At 34.6% G+C, this 23,531-nt stretch overlaps 3 protein-coding genes and 2 pseudogenes across 3 annotated transcripts; 2 read left to right on the top strand and 3 right to left on the bottom strand.

The window, feature by feature from the left end:
- The first annotated feature begins 1,066 nt into the window (after window positions 1–1,066).
- Window positions 1,067–1,689, top strand: LOC104716146 (putative lipid-binding protein AIR1 pseudogene; annotated as a pseudogene).
- A 5,832-nt stretch (window positions 1,690–7,521) lies between these two features.
- LOC104716137 (putative lipid-binding protein AIR1 pseudogene) lies at window positions 7,522–8,196 on the top strand (annotated as a pseudogene).
- A 3,269-nt stretch (window positions 8,197–11,465) lies between these two features.
- LOC147948188 (uncharacterized) lies at window positions 11,466–13,246 on the bottom strand. Its single transcript, XM_087465668.1, has 2 exons — window positions 11,711–13,246; window positions 11,466–11,540 (listed from the first exon to the last, which is right to left on the bottom strand). Exons 1-2 carry the CDS (start codon window positions 13,244–13,246, stop codon window positions 11,466–11,468), a joined length of 1,611 nt encoding a protein of 536 aa, XP_087321794.1.
- Window positions 13,247–19,201: 5,955 nt separating this feature from the next.
- On the bottom strand, window positions 19,202–21,376 carry LOC104716129 (vesicle-associated protein 4-3). The gene is made up of 7 exons (XM_010433486.3): window positions 20,852–21,376; window positions 20,375–20,445; window positions 20,209–20,290; window positions 19,978–20,096; window positions 19,819–19,896; window positions 19,561–19,683; window positions 19,202–19,434 (listed from the first exon to the last, which is right to left on the bottom strand). Exons 1-7 carry the CDS (start codon window positions 21,180–21,182, stop codon window positions 19,381–19,383), a joined length of 858 nt encoding a protein of 285 aa, XP_010431788.2. The 5' UTR covers window positions 21,183–21,376; the 3' UTR covers window positions 19,202–19,380.
- Window positions 21,377–21,509: 133 nt separating this feature from the next.
- LOC109128067 (putative defensin-like protein 165) lies at window positions 21,510–22,016 on the bottom strand. Its single transcript, XM_019233787.2, has 2 exons — window positions 21,896–22,016; window positions 21,510–21,814 (listed from the first exon to the last, which is right to left on the bottom strand). Exons 1-2 carry the CDS (start codon window positions 21,945–21,947, stop codon window positions 21,618–21,620), a joined length of 249 nt encoding a protein of 82 aa, XP_019089332.1. The 5' UTR covers window positions 21,948–22,016; the 3' UTR covers window positions 21,510–21,617.
- Between the last annotated feature and the right edge of the window lie 1,515 nt (window positions 22,017–23,531).

The following is a 23,531-nucleotide window of genomic DNA, read 5'->3' as shown; positions in this document are numbered from 1 at the left end:
CGTTGGGATGCTTGCTTAATCTTGCTGGACAACGGGGAACTATCGACATGGGAATCACAATTCATGCTACAGTTGCGGAGGCTCTCAATCATCGACCGAGACGTCATCGTGTGGATCATTTGAACCAAATGGAACAAGCATTAGACAATATTCGAAACAGAGGACGGGTAGAAGCAGAGGATGTGGTTCTCTGGAAAGGGAAAGGGGATGTTTTCAAGCAGAAGTTTAGCACACAGGAGACCTGGGAACGTACCCGGATTTCTGGTCAGAGGAAGTCGTGGACCACCGGTGTATGGTTCAAACAGGCCACGCCCAAATACTCCTTTATGGTTTGGATCGCCGCACAAAATCGCCTGACTACAGGAGATCGCATGTTACGATGGAATGCTCAGATTGATGCTTCTTGCTCTCTATGCGGTGCACCACAAGAAACCCGCAACCATCTGTTTTTCACTTGCTCATACTCGACGGATGTATGGTCAGGCCTCACCTCTCAGCTTCTTGCACGACTTTTCTCTACAGATTGGGAAACCAACTTATCTCTCCTCCGGGATACTTCGTTGGGGACCCCTACTCTGTTTTTGCTGCGTTATACTTTCCATGCTTCATTACAATCCTTCTGGCAAGAGAGAAATAACCGCCGACATGGGGAGCCACCGATAATCTCCACTCTGCTCGTTACACGCCTTGACAGACAAGTACGCAATCGGCTGCTTTCCCTTCCAACCACCGGAAAATTTGCTGGCTGTATGGAGCGATGGCTAGCTTCGCGTTTGAGGAGATAGCTGGGGTTACACCGTTATTTCTTTAAAATTTGTACAGTCTAAAATCATGTTTAAAACTTCAAAAACACTCAGCCTCAAGCTGCACTTGATGTAACAATGTTTTTTTCGAATAAATTTTACATTTTATTCAAAAAAAAAATAATAATAATAATCAAATCATATCTATAAAAACAAAAATTAGTCAAGTAATCAGAACCTTCACATTTCTCTCCTAATAAAAACCCTATAAATACCCACTAAACACTTAACATTTATCTCCACCAATCTCAAAAAAACTTAAACTCACTACTATTTCTTGAGCCTTACAACTCCACAAACCAATGGCTCCAAGAACCTCCCTTGCACTCTTCCTTTCTCTCAACCTTCTATTTGTCACTTACACCTCTGCGGCTTGTCCTAAAGATTCCCTACAGCTCGGTGTTTGTTCCAATGTTCTCAAGCTAGTGGACCTAACATTGGGAAACCCACCTGTAAAGCCATGCTGCTCTCTCATCCAAGGTTTGGTTGACCTTGAGGCTGCAGCTTGCCTATGCACTTTGCTCAAGGTTAACATTCTTGGAATCAACGTTAACCTTCCCATCGATCTCAGCGTACTCCTCAATATTTGCGGTAGAAAAGCCCCAACGAACTTCCAGTGCGCGTAAGTTGAATACTTATAACATACAGTTTATGAATCTGGAACCTATTGTCTTATCTTCTTGTTTTATTTTAAGGTTTTTTTTTTTGTATTTTACTTGGATTATTGTTTATAAGGAACCTACGTTCTCATGCAATAATGGATTATGTGTAATCGGCAACTTTGTACTCTTATTTTATTTTCGCCAGCAAGTATGTACTCCTTTGCTTTATTGTTCCTCCATCTTTTTGTAACTGTGCCGTTAAAATTTGATAAATAATTCACTTATTACACTGTTCACTTAAAATTGCGTTCCAAACGCTTTACTTCAGATCGCCAGCTAAACTACCCTAGTTGCTAGGGGCTAGGGCTAACCACATGGTTATTAATATTGACCAATACACTCTCTCAATATTGTTTCAACGCTAAGCATAATGGCTCTTTAGAAACTCTGTCGCCAGTTTCCTTGCCTTTAACATCCTCTTCTTTCCCCTAACTGAAGCCACCCCTTCCCATCGTCTTCTTACAAGCCATAGCCAACCCGAAGCGCTCCTGCCGTCGAGACATGCCCAAGAGATGTTTTGAAGCTTGTTTTTTGCGTTAACGCGCATAAGTCATAACTAGTTCAATGTGAGCATAGGTGCTTCTCTGGTTTAGCCGTGTTGCAGCCTCGTTGACGGTTTGGTTGACCTAGAATCTGGGGTTTGTCTTTGTACCGCGTTTAAAGCTTATTGACGGTTTGGTTGACATTTTGGATTGATTAATTCTGCATCAAAAAGCCATGCATGGTTTACAGTGTTTATAGCATCTAGCGACAACGTACTCTGAAACTCTAAAACTTGGTGTCTTTGAATTAATCAAAGTCAGGCCTCACAATAAGATCGACGGAACGAAAAGTCTAAACCCAAGAGTCGGTTAAACCTCAAAAAAACAAGATTAAGTTAATTTTAGAATATTAATGTTTGATATGCGAACTATGTATAGCTGTAGCGAGTTTGGATTATATATGTTAAATATATATATACAGATTATTAGGTTTTGTAAGATCCACAATCAAAATTAATTTGTAATGAGTAAATTGATCATTGTTTTTGAGATAATATATTTTAGAAGTCATTGTCGATGTGAGATTTTCTAACGCAAATGACTCTTTTAACCTATGTTGCATGGAAACTCTTTTTGAGGTGCGTTTCGTGTTTCCGACACGTTTCGGAAACAGAAACTCGTGGAAACTCGGAAATAAGTCACAGAAACACGATTCCTAAAAATCTCTGTTTGGAAACACGATGGAAACTTCGTTTCCGTTTTGGAAACACGACGGAAACTTTTTTTTATAATTTCAAAATTTAATAAATAAATAAATTGAAAATATAACAATTCATGATACATATAGTGATAAATAAATATAATATAATTAGTAGCTTAAAAGTTAAAATCCCTAAATATATGGCTGGTCAAAAAATTTGATTTTGAACATTTTTTTTTTTACAGTTTTACTTTTAATTAAACTATTTAATATTTATATTTTGAATTTGTGTTGTTTCAGATTTTTTTAATATGGTTTTTATGTTTGGGGATTTATTATATATATATATATATATATATGTATATACGTTTCCTACACGTTTCCATTACTTAATTTTTGGAAAAACCCGTTTCCTGTTTCCAAAACGTTTCGTTTCCGTGTATCCGTTTCCGTTCCCATGCAACATAGCTTTTAACTATATATTTTTGTAGACTGAATTTCATAATAAAATAAATCGTTATTTTTTTCCTTTTTTTCTAAATCATTTAAAAATTCTGACCCAATGAGAATCCAATAGAGACCGTTACATTTGTATATTTGAACTAATGTATAGCGAGTTTGGGTTATGATTAGTTAACGAATATTATGAAGTGTGAACCATGTTTTTTGGTAACAATAATATCTTATGAAAACCTAAGCATCATGCACATCCCAAAAATATCGGGTCAACTTTAAAAAAAAAAACAAAAAAAAGAAGATCTACGCCTTCAGAGAACATACATGAAAAGTTCAATTTCGTTCGTTTTCACTTGATTATTGTTTTGATCTGTATGTAGTAAAATTTTTACTACACTTTTACTTTTCTATTTTTATTTTTTTTTGTCAAAATACTTGATTCATTCTCATAAATTCAAGTATAGGAAAGAAGATACAAAAATCCAAATTTGAAATCAAAATTACAACAAAGACAATCCCCAATACTAAACAAATATAGATAATAAATATGATCCAACAGAGCTTTGAGACACTATCTAAGAAGCAAATGTCACATGAAAGGTCACAGTTTGTCGATAAATTTGATGTATTGTGTTTTTGGTGTCTTTTGTCCTTTATTTACTATTGTTTTGAGTCATTTGTCGCATTTTCTTCCGTTTTTTGTGTTTTTTTGGTTTTTTCTTGAGTTGTGATTAGGTGTGAAGACAATGTGTTAGATTTGAAGCATTTTGGTTGGATTTGAGCTTAACGGGAATAAATAAGCAAGAAGTGACTTTTGGACATCTCCAAATTGAACTGAATCATGAAGTCTGGAGAAATCTGGTGAAGTGTGTAGACAAGTCTGGTGAAGTCTGTAGACAAGACTGGAGAAGTCTAGAGAGGTCTGGTGAAGTTTGTAGACAAGTCTGGTGATGTTGTACACAAGTCTGGTGAAGTCTGCTGAAATTTATGCACAAGTCTACTAAATTCTGGACAAGTGTGTTGTCATTTTGACTATAATCCAGATACTTACTTCCTTTTTCTAAATTTTTCTATTTTCATTTTTATTTTATTTCTTTTATGTTAATAGGAGTATGAATACCCCCGAAAACCTAATTAGTAAGCTATATTCTACTTTTCTGATTTTTTCTGCACCTGGAGACTTTGTAAGCCATTTCTGGAGATTAGAGATTCATCCTCTTTGACAATTTGGAGAAGATTTCTAAACTCTTTCCTCATTTAATTTCATCAATTTAATTATCTCTTCTTCATCTCTTTGTGTTGTTGCTTTCAATATGTGTAATTAGTCACCTAATTGGGTATTAGGGTTCTAAGTAGGGGATCAAATGATTTAATGGTTTAATTGTTGCTTGGGAGTTCTATTTTTTTTTTTGTGGTTCTTTGATTCATATGCTCTTAATGCTAGAATAGGACTGATCACCTTGTTCTATATTCTAGTTTTTTTTATGCATCATAAGTGTTCGATAGAATGCATGATCCAATATGAATTGAGCCATATTTCTCTAACCTGTGAAAGTTGATGTTAGGGGATATTGTGAACTTAGTGAACTTGTTTGAATGCAAATTTGATTAGGAGATACAAATGAAAGTTTAGTAATTGAGTAGTCAATTTTAGTGATAATACCTTGAAAGAGGGTTAGTCAAATCTTGTGTTCATGTTCTAGAATAGTTATTAACTATTGAATTCCTTGTTTCATTTCCCTATTGATCATTGATCTCTGAAATACCCTATGATCCAATGTTTTAATCTCATAAGTTAAATCCTTTTATTTCTTGCACTTTTATTTACAATTTCTGAAACCAATGTTTTAGCTATTTACAAATCTCGCAAATATTTAGTGTATCATTGGTCTTTGTGAATTTGACTCCGCATATACTGCCTTGCGGTTAAGTATATCAGGTAAATACTCGAGGAATCAAAATTTGCCACGAAAAGCTTGGTGTTAGACGGATTGGTCTCTGTCAAACAATGACTAGGTGAAATTGATAAGGTTGTCATGGCAGTGCCTGTAAAGAGCAGTGGACAGTCCATCGGGATCCGCAGAAAAAGCTCAACTTCGTTTTCACTTGATGATTGTTTATATGCATTGATTTATGCCATTATTACATGTATGTAACCGTACATAAGTATTTTTTTTATCCTTTTCTGTTAGATATTTTATAATATTTACTACACTTCTTACTTATTTCCTATTAATATAGAAAAATTCGAATGGAAACATATATTTATCCGTTTTTTTTTTTGCTATGGTTTTTTAAAATTTAACTTAGCCATAATCAACGTACAATACTAGAATCACCACAATATCTTACTTGGTATAAATTATTTGAACTATATATATCAACTTCTTTGCCCGAAATATCAACTTCATTCACTTTTCACTTCTTTTAGAAATGCTATGTAGATAATTAAAGAGGAAATTCAATATTAAGTTTAAGAATATAAATATTTGATCAATAAATTGAATGATTTGGCATGATGATTCTCATATTGTTACTAGCCTGTCGAAGGGAAAGCTAAATTCTCGATCTCTCCTACGTACAGCTAGTTGCCGTGAACCATATTTTGGCATGTTCAACCTTATTTTATTACGGAATATAATAAAATCAACACGACTTATCTACGAAACTATGTTATATATTCAGGAAAAGGATATAAGTAGTATGATCTCGAACATATATCTCATTCAATATAAATAATAGAAAATTATTATTGTTGACAAAAAAAAAAAAAAAAAAATTTATTATCCAAAAGAGAAATAATAACGACGATTTTCTCGTTATAACACCTTAATATATAGATTATATTTTGGATCTACTCTAACGAATTCTTTTATATTATTCATATTGGATTGGAGAAGATTGCATGCATTGCAAAGTTGCAATTGGGCGCATAAGTATTCCTAAATTTTAAGTTACTCGAATTGGGATTTTCATTTTTTTTCCACACTAAAAATTTGAGCTTTGATCTCAGTGTTGTTTTAAACCATCTAATAAAATGGGGAAAGGATGACGTTGAAACTATACGATTATTATTAGGTTAGACTTATCAAATCATTTTAATTGGATATTAAAATCTTATTATTATTATTATTATTATTATTATTATTATTAAATATCCAAACTAGTCTATCTGTCCATCTTGTAACCCCTGTTATAAGGAATGATTTATAAGTCTAACCATTTGAGATTTACCAAAACAATTATCACATGCAAATGAAGTCATAAACTTTGTCTTTGTGTGAGATTATGAGTAGACTAATGATGTTTATAATGAGTAAACAATTATCACATGCAAATGATGTTTCAGAAATAATGGTCATAGAAGTCTGCTTCGTGACAAGCGTGAAGGAATAAAGAACCGTTTAGTCTTGGGATGTGCTTAGTTACGTATATTGGCCGAGGTTGCCAAAAACTCACAGAAATAGATGTCTGACTATAATTTGCGTCTTTTAAAGGAACTAACGCTATTTGGGTTCAACTTTTCTAGTTATGAAAAAAACGAAAAAAAAACCTAGATACATATACTCACTTGCAATGTAGGTAATATATTTGCTTATTACTTGGTGCTGTACTAATAACGATCTGTGAATAATTGTTCTTTAGTAACGTGCTAATAGGAGTATGTAGTCTATATAAAAGGTCACAATCCAGTGATAATTGATACGTATATGTAACTTATTAAAGGTTGGCTTGTGTTTAAAGAAACGTATCAAAATTTGGCATAGAACCTCTTTCTTAGTTATAGGAAAAAATAAGAAAAAAAATAATTGTAACAATAAAACTGTGTATGTATTCTAATTAGAAATTGCACATGATTTAAAATAACGGATAACACACATACTATATCTAAGGCTTTAGATAATACTCTGTAGATAGTAATCTATCTCATTGAAAGAAACAAAAAAAAAATCTTCATGTAAAAAAAAAAAGGTAATTCAACCAAGATGATAAGTATGGGATTTGATTATGGATATTCGGATATATAATATTACAACGGTAATACATAATTTATGAGACTTTGCACAATTAATTTCTAAAATAAAATTAATATATTTGTTTAACTTTTGAATAATATCGTGAAGGCCTGTACATATTGATATAATTCGTAAATTTGTATCAAGATCGACTTCAACCACCAAATTTCTTTTATGGATATATAAATTATTACCACCACACCTAAGTTGTTTATTAACGTTAGAACCATAAACTTTTAGTGATTACCAGCTAATTTGGACAATGATGAAAACTTTTTTTTTAAATCAAACTAAGTGTTCTTTAATAATCAAATCATATCTATAAAAAAAAAAATTAATCAACTAATCAGAACCTTCACATTTCTCTCCTAATGAAAACCCTATAAATACCCACTAAACACTTAACATTTATCTCCACCAATCTCAAACAAACTTAAACTCACTACTATTTCTTGAGCCTTACAACTCCACAAACCAATGGCTCCAAGAACCTCCCTTGCACTCTTCCTTTCTCTCAACCTTCTCTTTGTCACTTACACCTCTGCGGCTTGTCCTAAAGATTCCCTACAGCTCGGTGTTTGTGCCAATGTTCTCAAGCTAGTGGACCTAACATTGGGAAACCCACCTGTAAAGCCATGCTGCTCTCTCATCCAAGGTTTGGTTGACCTTGAGGCTGCAGCCTGCCTATGCACTTTGCTCAAGGTTAACATTCTTGGAATCAACCTTAACCTTCCCATCGATCTCAGCGTACTCCTCAATATTTGCGGTAGAAAAGCCCCAACGAACTTCCAGTGCGCGTAAGTTGAATATTTATAACATACAGTTTATGAATCTGGAACCTATTGTCTTATCTTCTCGTTTTATTTTAAGGTTTTTTTTTTGTTTGTATTTTACTTGGATTATTGTTTATAAGGAACGTACGTTCTCATGCAATAATGGATTATCTGTAATCGGCAAGTCTGTACTCCCTTTATTTTATTTTCGCCAGCAAGTATGTACTCCTTTGCTTTATTGTTCCTCCGTCTTTTTGTAACCGTGCCGTTAAAATTTGATAAATAATTCACTTATTACACTTAACATTGCGTTCCAAACGCTTTACTTCAGATCGCCAGCTAAACTACCCTAGTTGCTAGGGGCTAGGGCTAACCACATGGTCCGTACTCGGTACACACCTATCTTATTAATATTGACCAATACACTCTCTCAATATTGTTTCAAAACGCTAAGCATAATGGCTCTTTAGAAACTCTTGAAAAAGTTCTGATACACCGGAAAAGGTAACAGAGAAGAAAGATGAGAAGCGAGCTTCAGAGAGCTCTAACAAACTTTTTATTATCGGAAAATAAAGTGTATATTACAAATCTTAACCATACTCTCTTAATCTCATCTTCTTATATACTAACACATATTAACCAAACTAATTGAACCAGGATTAACCGGTTGTGAACCAGTCAATAACCAATCCTCATGTATCCTAATACGCCCCTCTCAATTCTGTAGCTTCAAAGATGTCTGGTTTGGAAGATACAGGCTTGATAATGACATCTTAGAAAGCAATCCATAGAAAGGACCTGGATGAAGTGGCTTGGTGAGGATGTCAGCGTGTTGATTCTCCGAAGGAACATGGAAGACTTTGAGAGTACCTGCTTTAATCCGATCTCTAACCGTGTGACAATCTATCTCTATATGTTTTGTCCTTTCGTGAAAATCAGGGTTCATAGCAATATGCAGAGCCGACTTGTTGTCACAATAGAGTTTAGCTGGTCCTGGAACTGGAAGACGAAGATCCTTAAACAATTGCTGCAACCAAATGAGTTCACATGTCGCCTGAGCCATACTACGGTACTCAGATTCTGTACTACTCCGACTAGTGACTCCTTGCTTCTTTGATCTCCACGAGATAAGCGAGTTACCAAGATATATGCAATAACCAGTAATAGACCGCCTAGTATCTTTACAGTTCCCCCAGTCAGCATCACAAAAGGCATTCAAGCTCAAGTCACTATCAACAGAGTACATAAGTCCTTGGCCAGGATTAGCCTTAATGTACCGTAAAACCTTGTGAGCTGCCTGAAGATGAATGTCCAAAGGTGCTGAAATGAACTGACTCAATTGATGAACGGCAAATGTAATATCAGGTCTGGTAATGGTGAGATAAAGTAGCAATCCAATGAGTTCCCTATAAGAACGAGGATTAGACAAAGGAGTTCCCATAGATGTAGTAAGATGAAGACTAGGATCCATAGGTATAGGACTCGGTTTACAACCAAGTAAACCTGCATCTTCCAACAAATTCTGGGCATATTTCCTTTGACATACCGAAATGCCTTGAGAAGAACGAGATATCTCCAATCCTAAGAAGAATCTTGTCGGACCAAGGTCTTTTATTTTAAATTCTGATTTCAACAGAACCTACAAGCTCTCAACCGCTTGATTATCATTACTTGCGATCATTATATCGTCCACATAGACCAAAGCAGCGATAAAAGATCCTGGTCTTTCTTTGACAAAGAGAGTATTATCAGCAGGAGATTTGATGAAGTTAGCACCCAAGAAGACCGAAGATAATTGTTTATACCACTGCCGAGAGGCTTGTTTCAAACCATAAAGTGATTTTCGAAGACGACATTCCGGATTAGGAGGTAAGACAACACCTGGTGGAGGAGTATAACCTTGAGGAAGACTCATATAAATTTCCTCATCCAAGTCACCATGAAGAAAGGCATTAGACACATCCATCTGTGTCAAACTCCATCCTTGTTTAGCAGCAGCACCAAGGAGAAATTTTACACTTGTTAGTTTAGCCACAAGTGAGAATGTATCCATATAGTCCAAACCTTCTTGTTGCGTAAAGCCTTGTGCAACTAGCCTCGCTTTGTATCGTTCCACTGAGCCATCAGGATTATACTTAATAGTGAACACCCATTTACAACCAACAACATTTTTACCTGGAGGCAAAGTCTCAACATCCCAAGTATTAGCAAGCTCGAGAGCATGAAGCTCCTCACCAGCTGCATCAGTCCACTTTTCTGATCTCATAGCTTGGGCAAAGGTTTTGGGTTCAGTCTCTAGACTGTATGAGAAAATATAAGATTGCAAAGCAGGAGTGAAACGATCCAAAGAAAGAACAGAAGAAATAGGATAAGGTGTAGTATGGTGTTTAGGAGAAAATACTGTAGTAGGTAAAGAAAGAGAAGAAGAAAGACGAATAGAAGATTGTTCTGAAGAAATATAAGGAACTAGAGCACAATGATATTCAGAGAGATAGGAAGGAGCCTTTACCGTTCGTTTAGGCCTAGCAATAGGTAGAGAATCAGAAACTGCATCCTGTGCTATGGGAGGAAGCTCTACACAAACAATATGAGGTTCCAATTGTGTTGTGTGTGATGCAGATGTATGATATGTATCAGTGTTCTCAGGTATATCAATGTCAACATTATCAAGGGAAGTCATAGAATCAACAAAATGTAAAGGCGCTGGCATCGGTAAGATACTATTAGGAAACATCTCAACAGTCTTGTTTAACAAATCCGATGTTTTAAATGGGAACACAGTTTCATGAAAAACCACATTACGAGAAATGAAAATTGAATGAGACTCTAAGTCCAAAAGTTTGTATCCTTTGTAACCAGTGGGATAGCCAAGAAAAATGCAGGGTTTTGATCGAGGAGAAAACTTATGCCTTTCATGAGTGTGAGTGGATGCCAAACATAAGCAACCAAAACTTTTAAACATTGTGTAATCAGGAAGCTTATCACTAAGTAGTTGAAAAGGAGACTAATCATCTAACAATGGTGAAGGCATTCTGTTTATTAAGAAAACTGCAGTTAATACACATTCATTCCAATAAGAAAATTGATGCAACATACCATGTTCTTTGATGATATCACTACATGCTAATTCTAGAGCATTATCAGATCGTATGACTTTTACTTTCGATCCATATTGTGTTAAAATCATTTTGAGAAAATTAGGAAAGACTGTTGAAACATCACTTTTATTACGTAACATATAAACCCAGGTTACACGAGTACAATCATTAACCAATACCGAAAACCTTCTACAGACACAGTACTAAAAGGACCCCAAATATCCATATGAACTAGATCAAAACGTTTAGAAGCTAAAGTATTATGAGAAACATAAGCTAAGCGTTTTTGTTTTGCTAATGGACATATCTGACATGGAGAAACATTCGAAGAAACTGATCGAAGAGAAGGAATCAAACTAACTAGACTTTTTAAAACTGCAGATGATGGATGTCCAAGTCGCTGATGCCACAAAACTCCATCAGCCAACACAGAAGCAGAGAAGGAACAAACAGCAAGAAGCGATGGTGAGAGGGTCTATTGTTCTGTCTCAAGAATATAGAGATTATTGATGAGTCTACCCCTCCCAATCATCAATCCCTGAGAAAGTTCCTGGATAAGACAACAATGTGGAAAGAAATGAGCAGAACAAAATAGATTCTGAACTAAACAACTAATACTAATCAAATTGAATTTAAAGCCAGGAACATGTAAAATGTTATGCAATATCAATGTTTGTGAAATGCATATGGTGCCTGTGTGTGTAATAGGAACTTACGTACCATTTGGTAAGTCACCGTAACACTAGAAATAGGAACTAACTCTCTAAACATCACTAAATCAGAACAAACGTGACTAGACGCCCCACTATCAATAATCCAATCATTAGGGGCTAGAAAATTCTGAAGAGAAGATAAAGCAAGTTTCTGAATTGTAAGGATGTGATTTTCATATCGTAAACTAGTGGAAGGAAAAGGTAAAGTACCAGAAGTAGATGCTTGAGCCATGAGACCATGTTCAGTGACAGTTGCAGTATTAGAAGTAGCCGTAGTCTCTGGAGCTGGTACTGGAATATTGTATTGCGATAAAATTTGTTGTAACTGCTGCGGAGTAAAGAGTGGAGTCTGAAAAGCACTACCATCAGGTCTAGAGGTCATAGCAGAAACAGGAACTGATTCAGGTGGTGCTGCATATGGATAAGAACCAATCAAAGAATATGGAACCTGCTCTGCATAGACGTTAGCAACAGTATTCGCCTTCTGAATAGGATCATAAGGCATTCTCGGTTGACTTTGAGGCATACGAGGTTGCAACTGAGTATTCTGCATACGAGGGTTGAAAGACGATGGATTCATATTATTTACCTTATAGCCACCAGTATTTGTCTTGTACCCCGGAGGAAAACCATGAAGTCTATAACACTTCTGAATTGTATGTCCTAGATGCCCACAATGTGTACAGACAGGTTTCTGAGGTCTCACTGTATTGTAAGCAGCAATATAAGCACCATCAGCATCAAAAGAAATAGGTGCCGAGGATTGAAAAGCTACATTATCAACCCTAGTAAGTGGCTTAATAGTTCCATGTCTCTCATCTTGGGTGACCATATTAAAAGCCTCTTCGATGGTAGGAATTAGCTTCAACATCAAAATGTGACGCCTAGACTGTTCATAACTCTCATTCAAACCCAAAAGGAATTTAGTCACTCGACTACGCTGCTGTAGCTTTTCCCACTTAGCAGCTGCATCACATTCACACTTCCCACACGTACAAACCGGAAGTTCTACATAATTCTTGTGTTCTTCCCACAAAGAAACCAAAGATGTATAATAGGTAGTAACATCAAGAGAACCTTGCTCAATCTTGCTAAGTTTCTGCTCAATCGCAAATATCCTAGGTGCATCATCCTGCTTAAACCTAGACAATATACTCTTCCACATTCCCTCAGCAGTAGAAATATAAAGCAAGCTGTGACCTATCTTCTTATCTACTGAGTTCATCAACCAGGTACTCACAATGTCGTTACAACGTGACCAAGTGCCAAAATCACGATGAGATTCCAAAGATTTCGAGATCGTACCATTGATGAATCCCAATTTGTTACGCACATTCAATGCCATCAACATAGATCGCCTCCAAGATGGAAAATCCGAAGCTGTAGAAAGCCTATCAGAGACTAAAACAAGTCCAGCATGATCATTGCTGTTCAAATAATAGGGATTCTCATATTGATCCATCTGAAAACGCGTAGATTCAACTGTCTCACGCGAGTTTGAATTTGTTGGGTTACCCGAAGAAAGAGGAACAAAAGATTCCATTCTCAATGAAAGAATAAGAAAGTTTCAAGAATCGTGACGAAATTGATAAAAGAAATTGAGAAATTCGCCACGATCAAGGTCAATCAAAGGCGAGAAATGAAAAGCAGAATAAAAACCCCAAAGAATACACCAACGAAAAGTTCTAAAATCGCTGCGATAGGAATTCTCACAATCCAAAGAAACGAAACTGAACAACTCATCTTTCTCAATCGAGCTTCTCACAAAGATTCTGATAATATCAATCGAAGCAGAAGACTTAAGAGCATTGCTCTGATACCATGTTAAAGTTCTGATACACCGGAAAAGGTAACAGAGAAGAAAGAGGAGAAGCGAGCTTCAGAGAGCTCTAACAAACTTTTTATTATTGGAAATAAAGTGTATATTACAAAGCTTGACCATACTCTCTTAATCTCATCTTCTTATATACTAACACATATTAACCAAACTAATTGAACCAAGGTTAACCGATTGTGAACCAATCAATAACCAATCCTCATGTATCCTAATAACTCTGTCGCCACTTTCCTTGGCTCCTTGCCTTTAACATCCTCTTCTTTTCCCTAACTGAAGCCACCCCTTCCCATTTTCCACCATCGTCTTCTTACAAACCATAGCCAACCCGAAGCGCTCCTGCCGTCGAGACATGCCCAAAAGATGTTTTGAAGCTTGGTGTTTGCGTTAACGCGCATAACTAGTTCAATGTGAGCTAGGTGCTTCTTTGGTTTAGCCGTGTTGCAGCCTCGTTGACGGTTTGGTTGACCTAGAATCTGGGGTTTGTGACAAACCGTTTGTCTTTGTACCGCGGGACAATACTTGGATTCACCCCTTATAAAATGAGGAAATAAAATATGTATATATCATTGTAAAATAAAGAATCCAAACCGCTATTTTATAAACACAAACCGATATATTATTTTGTTCTAATTGTAAAATCTAAACCCTAACCACTTCAATTATAAACCCAAACCGATATATAGTTTCTTTTTAACTGTAAAATCTAAACTCTAACCACCTCATTTGTATACCCAAACCGACATATAATTTTGTTCCAATTGTAAAATCTAAACCCTAACCATCTCATTTGTAATCCCAAACCGACATATAATTTTGTTCTAATTGTAAAATCTAAACCCTAACCATCTCATTTGTAAACCCAAACCGACATATAATTTCGTTCTAATTGTAAAATCTAAACCTTAATTCTCATTTGTAAACTCAAACCGACATGTAATTTTATTTTAATTGTACAATCTAAACCAAGCCAATATTTAACATTCCTTAATTAAAAGTATACAGAATTTGTTTCCTTAATTTGTTTTACTTTTTTATTTAATTTTAATTTACTTTTTAAATAAAATATTATATACATGATTCTGATTGACTGAGAGAAGAGGGGTGAATACAAGCGAGGTTGAACCTAAGTATTTTTCTAGATAGAGTAAATTATATCAAACGTCGGGTTATATCTGGTATATTAAAACAAAACACCGGGTAAATTAATATTATGTAGTTTTTCAATAACTTCCTTTATTCACATTCGAAGTTTTTTTGTGAATTTCGTATAGAAATGTGAAGTTTGCATAGTTTTTATAATTTAACAGTATGAGACCAAATTAAATCTTTAGTGTATTGTAGGTAACTTTGAAACGTTCGTCACTCCTTCATCTGTGCATGTTAATGAAATACATAATACACATGCTATAACAATGATTTTCTAGAAGCATAAGCATGTTATTGTACAATAAGTCAACATCAAGAAAATTTTCTTGGATTATGTCAAACGCACTCTTACCACTTTCTTTTAGTTCACACAGGAAATTTCTTGCAACAGAATCCAATGAAAACCTCCCAAGGTATTCAAATATGTTTGACAATAGGTCCGACGAATGAACTTTTGTGACATCTACTATCTCTAAGAGACTCTGAAGATGGTACATTTGGTCTTTCTTACATAGTGCAAGCAGATATTTTTTTTGTTATTTGAAGATAAAACAAAAAGGTTAACACTTTTCCACAAAACATGCACCAGAGTTGTCATAAACTGAATATGGCTAACCTTGTAAGCTTTCCCCCTTATTACCATCATTTGTACTGCAAAGTTCTTCAATCTTCTCTCCGTCGCCAAGTTGGATCCAAAGAAGCATTTCATAGTAACCAAGTCTCTCAACCGAACCAGAAATAGCCTCACTAATCACATCCTTAAATCTATGGAATTCCTCTACCATATCCATATCAATCAAATAATCAAGAAGAGGAACGTAAACTCTTTCTTCAAACAAGAATCCGCGATCTCTCATGGATTTCTAAAGCTCAAATGCCTTCTCGACATGGTCAAGAGCATAATTTAGATCATTGCTTTTGACATAACGAAAAGAAAGACAACGGACGAGCTGTGAGCTCGTCGATTCTAAACTTTGAACGAGATAGAGCTTGTACTTTCTATCCGTATTCTTTCCTCTTTTTTCGCAACCCCATTCCTCGAACGCCGTACGTTCGTATTTCTAGATAACTGTGTCGGTTCATCCTCCAAAAAGACCATAATACCTCTCATTCCTTTGAGGTTTATTTGGACCCTTTCTGGGTCGGGCCTTTTGTTGGAGTGAGGATCTACCCCTAACAAAGATGACACCAGACTTCTCAAGAGTCTTACTATGAGTAGTAGCTATTGAAACACTATCGAGAACCGCATCAACAGCAACGTTAGCGAAACGTTTCTGCTCTGGTAAAGGAACACCTAACTTTGAACCTAAACTCGAGCATCCACTCAGGTTCCTCTTTCAATTTTGAAATCGATTGAATCGTTTCTTCAGATAAGCCTTTAGGGATCGTGAAGGAATCTATGTCTTCGATGAATCCGTGCTTTTTATCGTGATCAAGATTTTGAAAATATTGTTGAAGCTTATCGGCTGAGCTTGATTATGTACCCATGAGTCGATTCTGACATCGGCTCTGATTATGAAGAGTGGTCTCGTTGGATTTAGGGATTTGGGAGATGGGAATTTGAAAGATTCGGGTTTTGGGTGAAACCCTTTTGGTGATTTTGAGGAATCTGAAGTGGGTTGTGGTGAGAAGCCGGAGACACCGTTTGCGAGAAGAGACGCCATTGATCCCCTTTTTAATAAAACGGAAGTACACAACTTCAAATTGGTAGACCGTATAATATTAATATAGGTTATAACTAAGATTAATTATTTGATAGTTTATATGGATTAATTATTTGATAGGTTATATAGATTTATGATTAGGATCCTCTTAAAAATATATTCTAAAGAATAAAATAAAATCTCTAAAGAATATTTAACTAACCATATATAAGCAAAAAAATCTCAGAAATTAATCATTCTTCCGCTTATTACAAGTAATTTCTGATTATACTAAAAATAAAATCTTACCTTACTTTATCAAAAATTTTTGACTAAGTAACGGGTCAAAATTTGAATATTTAAATTCATTTCATAGATTTCTTTTGTTGAATTGTATAGTTTTATATACTATAATAAACTTTTTAAATAATTTAATTTGGAATCTTTAAAAATAGTTTAATTTGATATTTTTAAGAATATCATAAATATATGATAGATCAAAAAGCTAAAAATTATAAACACTTTAATTTGATTTGTTATAGCACGGGTCAATAATATGTCACTATAATATGAAAAAATTTCAAAAAAAAATGATTTCTTGCTAGAACACGGGTTAAAATTTCAAAAATATGATTTCTCGAATTAAATTTAAGTTTGAAATAATGTTGTTTGGTAGGCTTTCTCGGTCACGATGGTTTTGACAAACATACATTACATATTTGGTCCTAAAATTAATATGCGTTATACTATAGGTTAAATCATAGAATTAACAATCAAAATACAATATATAATTTTAAATACTAAACAAATCAAATAAAATTAACAAACAAAAATTAATTTTTTTATCACACAACTTAAACCGTGTTATACCGCGGATTAAAATCTAGATATACTAGAATATATCTTACAAAATAGATGTTATTCATAAGTCATATTCAGTATATGATTTCATGGCATATTGTTCCATTCAAAAAAAACTTATAAAACAAAGAAAATAATCACATATACGATATTTTAAATAAAAATTAGCAAATAAACTACTGGAAGGAATTTCAACCCGTGCTAGATGTCATATTCTAGTATGATGTTAGAAAGCAAAAGATAGGAATGAAAAAATGCGAGATGAAATTTGAATATTTGATTGGATATTTGAAATTTGAATATTTGATTTGGATATTGGTTATTTGATATGATGATATATATAAAAAAAAAGCTACACGTTCGATCTTCATTGATGTAATATTTGGTGGATATATTAAAGAACAGAGACATTAATGCATAAATGATAAACGAATTGAACAAAATATAAACGAATTCACATTTCATTCCAACAAAAATGTCGTTAACGGAGTAAAATAATTAAACGTTTGAACAAAAATTTTGATTTCCTAACGTGCGTAGTTGGTCCTTTAACGATAGTAGACCAGGTCCATAAACAAAAAAAAAGATTAAGAGACCATGTTCACATTAATGTATGGGATGTACTAAATCGTGATTATATATATATATATATATATATATATATATATATATATATATATATGTTGATAAGGAATGTTGGCGTGAGAGAAAAATCTCTTTGAGATTATGATATTTAATTTTTGGGTATTTCTATCAATTGTGTTATGGGATTTTTTTATTTGTCAAAATTTTTAGAGAAAATTTTTATTTGACACACACAGTAAAATATTATAATATTAATAAAAACTAAAAAAACTCTATGTTTATTATGTAAAAATTAGATGTTGTTTCTTACTAAAGCCAGAGTAAATATTAGTTAATGTTAAAGTATCAAATAATTTTTTTTTAAAAAATTATTATTTTATGGTTGAAAATTGTTAATGATGTTTATCAATCTAGATTTTAATTCAATTTAGCTAAAACTTGGGTTAATTATCCCAAGTAAACTACTATTCTACAGAATAATCTATAAAGAAAAGGTAAAATTGTCATTTACGAATAAGCTTGGGTTAATTATTCCAAGTAAACTTATTCGCCGCCATTGAAGACCTCTGTCTCTCTCGTCTCATGGCTCTGTTTTTTCTTGTTTTCAAGTATCAAAACTCGGTTGTTTGTTTGTGTTAGCTCTATATTCGTTTTGATTTGCTATTTGTTTCAATTGCAATTTCCCTTTGATTTTACTGTGTCCGATGAATGGTGATTAATCGTTGAGGAATAAGATTGTAAATTTCTTTCTATGTCTTTTAAATAAATAAATAAAAAAGTTAAAAGGTAAAATCATGTATTAAACTCTGGCGCATGGCATATATCGTACATTATCACGATTAATCATCAAGCCACGCGCCAGAGTTTAATAAACGATTTTACCTTTTAATTTTGAAAACGATTTAGATCTTATGATTTTATATTTTAATAACTAAATATGTTATAAAAATGATTAAAATAAATTTTAAAATTGAACTGTTTGATTTTTTAATTAATTGTAAAGGAATATTCCTTAATCATTCAATAGCAATTATGTGTAAATATCCATAAAAATGAAGACAATTAATTCATTGGTGTCGTGAGCTCTCCAACGACAACACATCAGCATTTTCTTGAAAATAGATCTCTATTAATATATAAGGGATATGTGTAAATATCCATAATAATGAAGGCAATAAATTCATTGGTGTCTCGAGCTCTCTGACACATCAGCATTTTCTTGAATATACTTATCTATTAATATATAGGGGATTTGTCACAGTTTGGAAAAAATTTAACATAGAATCGATACGATTATTTTTTTAGTAGGCGGAATATTGAATTTTTTTCAATTTGCATGTGTGCTCTGTTTATATCAGAACTTGCAGATCCAGGAGTTAGCAGAACGTTAGTGGCGACAAAGCTTTTGGTTCGGTAGAGGTCGAAGTAAACTATAACAAGATCAATGTTTCTTATAAGCTGGAACAATCGTTGTTCTGAACTGTAAATAACAAAAGTCACATTTTTTTTTTCTTTCTTTTCTCTTCACACACATTGTGATTTACCACACAACTAAACCAAACACATACATACACACACACATTCTGTATTGGTGACCTTTTAGTTTCAAGCCATGTCTCCTCCTTGTTGCTGTGCAAGATACCTCTCTCGGCGTTGCTTCTGGTTATTACAACAAAGGAGAAAAAAACATTAAACCATTATAATCACACTTTCTTGTCTTATGAAAAGAAACAAACAAACCCAGAGATGATTAATCTTATGAAAATAATAAGCATTGCGTCGCACCCATTCATCTATTACAAGTCCTTCTCCAATTGGCTTTGGACCAACAACACCCTCTGATGCTTTCTTCCGTGCTTCATCTACAGCATCCGCTTCTGCTAATTGACTCTTCAATTTCTCCATCATCTTTTTGGAGAGCGAGAGAGAGAAGGTAACAAGATTTAAAGATCAGCTATATTTACAAGTGTCTAAAGCAGAGAAATGATCCCAACTAGTTCACAAATGATGGCGACAAAAAAAAACGGAAGAAGAAAGACTCACGGGGTTAGAGCTTTCAGGATCCAAGAATACCACACGCATTACTTGCTCCTCAGAGACATGCTCTTTTTGCTCCTCAAACTGCAAACACACACAAAAGTCTCACTCTATCTTCTCTTCAATTCAAGATTCTGACCAATAGTTATTACCATTGTCACTTACCAGCTCAGGCATATAATCCGTTGGGACTTTCATCTTCAGGCTCATAATTTTAAACTTAACCCCGCTCTTTTGTTCCATCGGCCTTTCACTATTCTCAGGAGGCTCAACAAACTTGAAAACTAACAATAAATAGAAACAGTCAACACATAATCCTCGAAGCCAATGCTTAAAATACCAATTGATCAAGCAGATTAAACCAACATGCATACAATATACAAGATAGAAACGAACCAGTTGCGATAATTTCTTCCCCAGGAGCAAGAATAGCACCAGCTGGACGCATAAAACAACTCTTTGGTTCCGTTGTTTGAAACTGAAGAAACCGATCGAATCAGCAGAGATTAAAAAATAAAAACGATGGCAACAACCGTAATCAAAAACTTGATCCAGAACAAACCTTAAAAGCTACATGAGACTTGCTCGTATTCTTAATTTTAATAGCGCTCCTGACTTGCTTCCCAGGCTCATCTTCAAACAAAGTTCATAAACTTAAATCAGTAAATCTTTAAAACTAATTACAGAATCACCATCCTACGACCTGAAACAACTATCTCATTGTAAACTAGAGTGAATCTTGAAATTGACAACTTACACAGTTTATATAGTAACCTTATCAATCTGTATATGTAAATATTTTTTATTTCCAGTAAGCAGACAATTACAAAGGTCAACATCATCATCTTCAATATATATATTATCCAATTTCATATGGATTCCAAGAAAAAGAACAAAAATGCTAAAACCCAGTCAAGTCCATATCACACTATGATCCAAAAACAAATCAGTCAAATTCTAGTGAGAAATTATAAAATCAGTTAATTCAATTGATTCAATGGAGATTGAGATTAGAGTAGTTAATATATAGATAACTCACAGGGGAAGTAGAGTTTTGCTGAAGGATCAAGCTTCAATCGGCGTTTCGTAGGAAGAAGCGATCTAGCGACAGATGACATAGAAGGGATCGTGGCGGCGGCGGATTGATGATGGTTTTGTTGACCTAATCCTTCTACTACAGGAGGTCCGTGGTATTGAAAATGGCGTGTTTGATGAATGTAATTTTGATTTAGATGAGACGATGATGCTAACGAAGAAGAAGTAGCCATGGATGAGGAAGTAGCTTGAGCGTTGTTGGAGTTTCGAAAGGGGAGTTTGAATTTGCCCCAGCGTCGACCATCGGGATCTGATTTCTCCTCCGTTAAGGCCATTGGAGAATCGGGGGAAAGCTTCAAAGTGGATTTGATTGGGTTTAGTGTTTTTTTATTTAATTAAAAGAGAAGACAAAGAAGAAGTAAAAAGAAACGCAGAATGAAATAGCGTTTATGGTTCTATTTGTGGCGATTGCGTTCTGAATGAAACGGTTAGGTTTATAGTATAAGCTTATCATCGTCTAATGTATTGTAGTGGTTAGTAAGTAAGATACGGTTAATAATGAAATCGCAAAATAAAAAAAAAGGACGTTTGAGATTTCATTACAAGTGGAAATGTCTTTTGATAACATCATGTTTATTATTTGAAGATGAGGATTTCATATGTAATTTGAAGATAAAATTTTTTATTTCGTATCCCATATTATATATAGATTATGATAATGTTTTTAAACTGAGTTTACATAATTATCGAACGCTTTTAAAATACAGAAATCATAGTCCAGGGCCACAATTGTAGAAACAGTTACATGTGTACTTGCCAGAGGTTGGTGGCGTCTCAACACAAACTCCGTTGCCATTTAACTGCTTGAAACAATCTTCTCTGCACTTTGCCAACAAACATTGTGTTCCCGGGTTTAGTACTTTCCTGCATCTCTTTTGTGCCTCAGTTTTTGGAACAATCGTTATTACTGCATCCATTGTACATTGACATATTAGATCGTTGATCATATACGAAAATGTGAAATTATTATAAGAATAAAGTTAGTTACCTGAGAGGAGAACTACAAAAACCATGAAATAAGAAAACAATTGCTTGTTCATGGTGCGAGATTTTTTATTAATATTTGAAAAACGTTTGAGAAAGAAATCGAGTGAATGTGAAATTTTTATTATGTTATTCATAATCTCATGGCCAACACTTATATACAATCCTCTAAGCTCTGTCGGTCAACACTTGTGTGATATATTAAGGAAGGAGATGATTCTCTAGAGATTGATGCAAAGGCTTGACCGTATCAATATACAATCGTACGTATAAGGAAGAAGGTATGAGATGAAAATATTTGAAGATGACCGAGACAAGTTTTGACTGCCTTCCTACAAATAATTGCACACCTGTAATAGAATGTCTCACAATATATTATATCATCAAATAAAGGGCTGAAAAAAGTTGTTGATTACACCAACCCTTTAACAAAAAAAAAACAAAAGTTGTTGTTGATAACATATGTATATGATATTACTACTACGTTAGCGCACATGAGAATTCAACACTATTTAATTTTTTTTTATATATATATATATATATTTTTTTTCTGAATTAATGTTAAATTATATTCAAAAAAAAATAAACATTTTACAACAGTTTTTATAAACTGGTGTTTACATGCTTAAAATCTTGAAAAAGAAAAGGAAAAATCCATAGTATCAGTTGAACCTTGAGGCCAGCCAAACTTGAATGAGGGTGCCATCTTTGTCCGGCATTGTGTTTATCCTGTTACGGATGTTTTTATCTATGATCTTCACCAGTTTTTCCACCGATGAGAATGGTTCTCCATGCCTCCTATCATTTCTCTCCCGCCAAATTGAGTGAATAGCATTCTGAAAAACATAATTCAATAGGAACCATTGTGTTTTGTCCAACCCTGTCCCCATAAGCAAGTGTATCACCTGCGTCCAATCCATTGTGTACTTGTCCGTGATTAGTCTTTTCACCAACGACTCCCAAAGCTGCTGCGTGAACGGACATAGAAAGAACAAATGCTCTTGTGTCTCCATCGGATGATTGCAGAACACACAACCTGTGTTTGCGGTTGTGTTCCAGTTTACCATTCGTTCCCCTGTTGCGAGTCTGTTTTTCACCAGCAGCCAAGTGAGAAAAGCAAATCGTGGGGTTGCATGAGCGAACCAAATTACTCGAGCCTCCGCCATCAATGGATGCGTTCCATGGATGTGTAACCAGGTGTCCTTCGTTCGAAAGGTCTTATGATAAGTGTTACCTTTCCGCTTCCACAGAGAAACATCTTGTCTGTTATGAACACGTTCAAGACTTTTCCGGTGTAGTTCTTCTTCAACCAGGCTGAGGAGCTCATTCCGATACCGTTTACGGCGAGTCTGGTCCATTGCTTCAGCTACCGTACTTGAGATTGGTATTCCCATAGTTAAACAACCACGATCCCCAGCTTTCTCATATAGACGACCCAGAGAACTCCAGTCATCAAACCAGAATGAAGTGGACTCACCATTGTAAACCTCTATGCGGTGAAACTGTTTTGCTATGTCCCTGTATTTCAGAAGCTTCTTCCATATCCAGGATCCAACAACTGTATTATCTTTTTCTGACCAGAAAGAACCACTGCGAATGAGGTAAAGGTGGGTCCAGTTGACCCATAGTGGACTCTTAGC

This window comes from Camelina sativa, chromosome 2 (genome assembly GCF_030686135.1).
Source record: "Camelina sativa cultivar CO46 ecotype springtype chromosome 2, ASM3068613v1".
NCBI classification, from domain to species: Eukaryota; Viridiplantae; Streptophyta; class Magnoliopsida; order Brassicales; family Brassicaceae; genus Camelina; species Camelina sativa.
Note: the sequence above shows the minus strand (reverse complement) of the source record. Positions and strands in the feature narration are given on the sequence as shown.

Excerpts from the sequence above, each read along its gene's own strand:
- LOC147948188 (XM_087465668.1), bottom strand. The coding sequence starts at position 13,246 with ATGGAATCTTTTGTTCCTCTTTCTTCGGGTAACCCAACAAATTCAAAC. Across the intron at positions 11,541-11,710 it reads TTACGGTGACTTACCAAATG|GAACTTTCTCAGGGATTGAT; the intron begins GTACGTAAGTTC and ends TGTCTTATCCAG.
- LOC104716129 (XM_010433486.3), bottom strand. The coding sequence starts at position 21,182 with ATGGCCTTAACGGAGGAGAAATCAGATCCCGATGGTCGACGCTGGGGC. Across the intron at positions 19,897-19,977 it reads CGGATTATATGCCTGAGCTG|TTTGAGGAGCAAAAAGAGCA; the intron begins GTAAGTGACAAT and ends GTGTGTTTGCAG. Across the intron at positions 19,684-19,818 it reads ATCCTGAAAGCTCTAACCCC|ATGATGGAGAAATTGAAGAG; the intron begins GTGAGTCTTTCT and ends CTCTCCAAAAAG.
- LOC109128067 (XM_019233787.2), bottom strand. The coding sequence starts at position 21,947 with ATGAACAAGCAATTGTTTTCTTATTTCATGGTTTTTGTAGTTCTCCTC. Across the intron at positions 21,815-21,895 it reads TTTTGTAGTTCTCCTCTCAG|TAATAACGATTGTTCCAAAA; the intron begins GTAACTAACTTT and ends CAATGGATGCAG.